The 6,109-nt window shown below is 42.9% G+C and overlaps 1 protein-coding gene across 1 annotated transcript; it reads left to right on the forward strand.

Annotated features, from left to right (window-relative positions):
- Nucleotides 1–246: 246 nt before the first annotated feature.
- Nucleotides 247–3,878, forward strand: LOC114150464 (uncharacterized). Its single transcript, XM_028026864.1, has 3 exons — nt 247–492; nt 1,837–1,879; nt 2,039–3,878. Exons 1-3 carry the CDS (start codon nt 247–249, stop codon nt 2,401–2,403), a joined length of 654 nt encoding a protein of 217 aa, XP_027882665.1. The 3' UTR covers nt 2,404–3,878.
- The last annotated feature ends 2,231 nt before the right edge of the window (nt 3,879–6,109 follow it).

Consider the following 6,109-nt stretch of genomic DNA (forward strand, 5'->3'; position numbering starts at 1 on the left):
CGCTCCCGATTCTCCTCAGAGTGCGCTCGCGCAGAAGTGTCTGTATGCGTGCGCGCGCGCGTGTGTTTGTTTGTTTGTGTGTGTGTGTGTGTGTGTGTGTGTGTGTGTGTGTGAGAGAGAGAGAGAGAGAGAGAGAGAGAGAGAGAGAGAGAGAGAGAGAGAGAGAATCGGCGTGAATGTCGCGCGATCGGCGCCCCCCTCGCCCGCCCCCACCCACACAAGCTCAGACAAAATAAAGGGTCGATCATGAGCAATTTCTTTCCAGTCACTCCCCACCTTTCAGCGAGCCCACTCGAGTTAAAAAAGCCCCGCAGCTCCGGCTGGGAGCTCAGAGCGCTGATCGACCAGAGGACGATGGATGCCGAGGGAGGTCGCGCGGTCCGACGGAGCAGCAGAGTGGGGAGGCTGGCGATCGTGGTGGCCGTGCAGAACCTGCTGGTGGTCACCTGCCTGCTGGTCACCGCTTACCTTTACCTGGAGTCTCTGGCGTTGGTGAGTTCAGCACGGCGGCGGCGGGGAAATGTTTAATGTTGTTGTTAAACTTGTGAGAAGAGTTAAAAGTCACGATGAGGGTTTATTTTGTTCCAGATGAGTCCTTTCAGATAAATTCCTGCACGGACAAGTTTATCTCAGCAGGGCTGTTGCAGGATAATTAGCGGTACCAGGGGGCAAGACGTCTGAATATAAGTAAAAGGAAGAAAAAAACAACCTGGTTATAAATGAATGAATAATTTTAATGTGTGACATTTATGCTCACCTGTTTTCCGACTGAGTTTGTAAATCTGTCTTCCATCTCATATTTGGGAAAACCACATTTTAAAATGTAAAGCAGACGTTTTGGGAAACTTACAGTTTTGAAGTCTGGACGTGCATGTTTACTATTTACTTTATATATACTTTTTGCATTAAAAGAAGAAATAGGGCTGGACATTAATGATGAGCTGGACTTTTTTGTAAGTCAGTGAAAGAAGGATCTGTGTGTGAAATTTCAAACTTTTCGTCGTTCAAATCGGATGGACAGATTCTACGGAAGCTCTAATCCTGCAGGACTCGGTCCTGTGAAATCAACCTGCGGCGTGAACCTGGGATTTCCGTGTGCTTTTTTTTCCTCTTCTTCTTCTCACGCTGAAAACCGCAACTTGCAGAAAAAGTTTTTTTTTTTAAAAAAGCAAAACACAGCTACTGAGAAAATATGGGACAGATTAAGACTCATCTGTTAAAAAAACAAACAAACAAAAAAACATGACAAACAAAACAACAACAAAAAACCCTGACAACAAATTGAAAAGTTTTTGTGCTTTAACTCAAAGGTCACGTGACTCGCAGCTGGCTCGTACGCCACAGTCGTGCACGTTAAGTTGCAAAAAGCGTCCGTGAATCTGAATGAGTCAAAGTCGGTGTCAGAGGAAGAAACACATGAACATGACTAAACGGACATGTTAACCCCGGAGCTTTGCTGAGCGCTGCTCTGTGTGACATGTCAGCTTTCTGTGACTAACATCTGCTCTACTTTTACACTGTGCTGTTTGGTTTGTGATACACTGCTCTCACTACTGCTATTAATCACCCACTGTGAAATTTTCCCTGGTTTCTGTCAACATGTCTATTTTCACACTGCATAAGCTAAACCACGGTATCAAACAAACAAGCTTGATGTTCCGTCTCTCCTTCCCTGAGACGAAACATCAAGGGATCCCCACTCAGAGCTGCGCTGCGTGACCTTTTCTGCAGCTCTCGTTAGTCACGCTGCCTTTGAGGGGCCAGCTAGCATCAGGAGAAAACACAAGACACCCACCACGTGTCTCTGATATGTCCCTCTGTCTGTCTCTCTCTAAGCAACCAGAAGACACCGTGTACATACAGTTTCAAGCGCACTCAGGTGAGGACATTACCTTAACTCTCAATATTCCTCCTTTCAAAAACTCAAACATTGGGGGACCCGCCCCACTTCCCTCCCCCAAACGTTGTAACCTTTTTTTTCCTCCTCAGTTTTACCATTTCATTTTTATCTTTTTAAATATATATTTTTATCTTCCAGCGTTGAGATCAAACACACATCTGGAGTTGTTGACGTCCAGCGGGAACAAGCTGCAGAACAACAACGGCAACGTCACCATCAGGTGCACGGGGCCCTACGTTTGGCACATGCAGGGCTGCTACGAGAGCATGGGAAATACCGCGAACGTCAGCGGGAGCCTGACGCTGCTGGTGAAACACACTCTGCCAGTCAGCTCCTTCGCCATGGACGCAACGCGAGATGTGGTCTGCAGGGGGCTCCACAGTATCGTCTACCTGATGGCGGAAGATGTAGTCAGATTCCGCTTTTCCTCACAAAAGGGGTTTCGGATGGTTAACGTGAGTATGGGCCTGAGCTACCTGCTTGGGAATAAATGTGAATATTGACTCCATCCAAAGAATGAAAAAAATGAAAAATAAAAATAATAATAATAACAAAAAAGTAATAATGCGGATGAGATGAAGACACCGGATCTGGATGGATTAAGAGAAGACACACGGAGCCAGTGAGGGGGATTGATTCCTGCTAAGAGACTGTCTGGTTTGATTTCCTCTGCCGGAGTTGCTGAGCCTCGTGGTTTGACTGTCGGCAGGAAATGTCCGTGTCCAAACAAGAGCAAATCAATGCATCTCAGTTGAAGACATTTAGTCTTAATTTCTCACTTAAAAAAACGAAACAAACAAACAAACAAACAAAAAAAAGAAGCTATTTTACCTCCTTAACAAAGTGCCTTGTTCTGTATTTTAAATGTTTTCTTTCTTTGTTCATTTATATTTAAGGCTTTTGAAAACAAGTTATGAAGCTAATTCTTAATTTATCAAAAATGTATCTGTATTATTTTTATTATTACTATCATAATTATTATTGTTGTTATTTAATACTCAAACCAAGCAAGGAATGCCACAGTTTCTTGGTGCTGCGGTGACAGTTTCGTGTCGCATTGCCTGCGTGACCAACACGTTGCTCTGCTGGTTCTCCTGCAAGCTCGGAGAAACCATTTCCCAAAAGCTATAGCCGGATGGTGCGTTTTGGTGTTATTGCTTTAGGGTGACTTGAATGCCAAATGATAACTGACTCTCCATATTTTCGCATGACATGAAACAGCAGAGCTAAATCTGACTATGCAGCTGGGAAAACCACACGGACGCTCATCAGCTCTGCACTGCTGAGCTGCTCCCCTGGTTGTACTTGATCTTGACTGCTGGATGGAACCAAATGAATGTATTTTGCTGTTGGTGCACTGAAGCTCCGCTCTGACCCTGTAACCTTTGCGTGCGCGCCGGTCCGGCCGGATCACTCCACAGTTTTACCTCCAGTAAACGTCCAAACGTCCACGACCTGACCCGACTCATCCGGTGCCGGTGTGTCTGTGGAGTCTTAACACTGTCTGTGGAAACTGATCTCAGACTCGTTTGACGTTACAACCGGACTGGCGCACACAAGCCAAAGGGAAAAGGCCAGACAGGAGATGAATGAATCTTTATTATTATTATTATTATTATTATTGGTTCTTCACTCATGGTGCAGACATTTGTTTCTTAAGTACTGGATTATGGTGTGCGATTGTATGTTTTCTTTATTATTACTATTATTATTATTATTATGAATGATGTTGCAGCTCATCAATTGATTGTATCCTTATTGTAAAATGTGAAGCACATAAGAGGTTTACTGTTGTATTCACTTGCGGTTGTGCAAAAACGGGGGGGAAATAAAGCCGACCTTATTGAAACTACTACCGTGTGACGTGATACGACCTGTGTACTTTACCCCAGGGATTACAGCGCTGATTCTCCCCTTTGACCTCTGGCACAGCTCGTCTCTGTGTTGAAACGTTAATAAAAACAAGTTTCCCTCTTGCTATCTTTGCCTGCTCCTTGTTTTTTGTCGTGACGCCTCCTCGGGCGGCACGTGTGTGTGTGTGTGGGTCTGCCGCGAGACCAGACAGTTTCATCATCTCTGCTTTGATACGTCAAACGCTCTTCAACCAAAAGTGAAAGTGAGCTGAGAGAGGGGGGGTGATGGGGGGGGGGAAGCCCAGCAGTCACGTCACGCAGTGACCCGGTGTTGCAACACCGTCTGTTTTGCTTCAGGCGGCCGTCTGTCATCTTTGCTGAGCCCTGAAATTAAATCTGAATGCGAGAGACATCTCTGTAAATACATGCGAGACGCATTTGTTTCCCTTGCAAATGTTTTCACTGTTGTTACGGTATAATGTTTCAGATGTGTCGGACGTGATTTCATGTCAGATTAGGATGTCGGTTTGTACAAAACTAATGTTAAGTGATTTATTTTGTGCACCTGTGCAAGAAGAAGTCCTATAAAACCAGTTGCTGGTTTTGCCACAAAGGCCGAAAAGACTGCGTGGGAAATTTGTAAAAAAAAAATGTTCATGAGTTCCACCTGTTTGAGGTCATGCCGCAGCATTTTATTCAGGCCCTTATGTTATATTTCCCTGCAAAAAACAGAAAGTGTTACTAGGAATTGTCTGTCTAGTTTCTAGTGCAAATATCTCAGTGCACTTGTAATAAAACTGAACTAACCTACAAGTAACTTTTCAGCAAGATATAAGAGCTTGTTTTAAGTCAGTAATTCTACTATGGGTTTTATTGGCAGATTTGTTCACAATTGAGAAAAGTGTTTTGTTATAAGTGAAAAGATCTGCCAGAGAAACTACTAGTGCTGCTTTTAACGAACAGTCAAGAATCACTGACTTAAAACAAGCTCTTCTCTTTCTGAATGCTGGGCAAAAATGGGCAAATATGTTTAGCTCTGTAAATCTTCAAGTACAGTTCATTTAAAAAGTTTTCACCAATTTGGATATCTTTTTGGTACTTTTTTTTTTTTCTTTTCTTTTTCTTTTTTTTTTTTTGGCCAACAAAATCTGGCCTTTCTGACAAACAAAACAAAACAAAAAATTTTTTTATGTCAAACTGAAAACTGATTTCTCCAAAACAATGACAAGTAAACGAAAACGTACGTAAACACCAAAACCTTTTTTTTTATAGGCACTGCATGCAGGTCTTCTCTGTTCGCTTCTGAATGTTCATTTTTATTAACGTTGATTACAAGTTTGCTCCAGGGTTTAAATAAGAGTGGCATAAAAATAGTCCATTGTCTAAACATGCAAGCCTGCAAAAAATAGAAACCAGTTAGGATCAGACACCCTCAGGTTGTTTTTCATTTCGCAGCAGCAGTTAGTTTCTTGTTTGAACAGGACAATCTGTTCGGCATTTTTAGCCCTATAACTTTTGTGTTCTATAAATAGATCAAAAGGTTTGGTTTTGTTTTCTCTGAAAGGTGCATCTGACGAAAGCAGCAAACGTTACAAAATCTTTCCTACGTATACATGTGAAAGCAACAAGTTTGAACCTGACCTGCACTCCTGCTTTGCTTCAAGGCAAGTTCACTTGTGTAGCACAGAGCACTGGAAAAGAGCAGAGATGCATCAAAGTGAGCCAAATTAAGTGTCATGAATAAAACGCAACTCTGAATTACAAAAAATATAATGAAACATTTAGGCAAGCTTAAGCAATGACACGGTGATAAAGCAACTTTGGCCTGTTACAGTAAGCTGCAGTAAACAGAAATGTTTTTGGGGGGCTGATTTTAAAAGACCCAAATGTTTCTGTACATCTTAGGTTTCCAGGCGCTTTGTTCCTGAGCTCCAGGGCTTCATGGTTCGCACTTGACTAGTAATTTTAAAAAGTATTTTGTCTCAGTTCACCCTGAGGCCCGTGGGGATTCCCACAGGGTCAAAATTAATGCAATAACATTTTTAAATCGAAAATAGGCCAACAACGTACAAAATTTCAGTCACTGAATGCGCAGAGCTGTTAGAGACATACTCCAAAACCTACAGCTGTAATTAGTGGGGGGAAAAAAACAACTTTGTGTCGACTTTCTATTTCTGGTGCATCTATCAGCAGTCTGTCTGTGCAGAGAAACCTGTACATTGTTTATGCAACCAAAAGGAACAAATGCCGACATTGGCCTGACGCTGGCTGCTGCCCTCGGAAAGCTAGCAACAGACTCTTAAGCACATCAAAACTCAATCGTCCGCACTTGTGGGATCTCTAAACCGCTGCTGAT

Source organism: Xiphophorus couchianus, chromosome 9 (assembly GCF_001444195.1).
Source record: "Xiphophorus couchianus chromosome 9, X_couchianus-1.0, whole genome shotgun sequence".
Taxonomy (NCBI): Eukaryota; Metazoa; Chordata; class Actinopteri; order Cyprinodontiformes; family Poeciliidae; genus Xiphophorus; species Xiphophorus couchianus.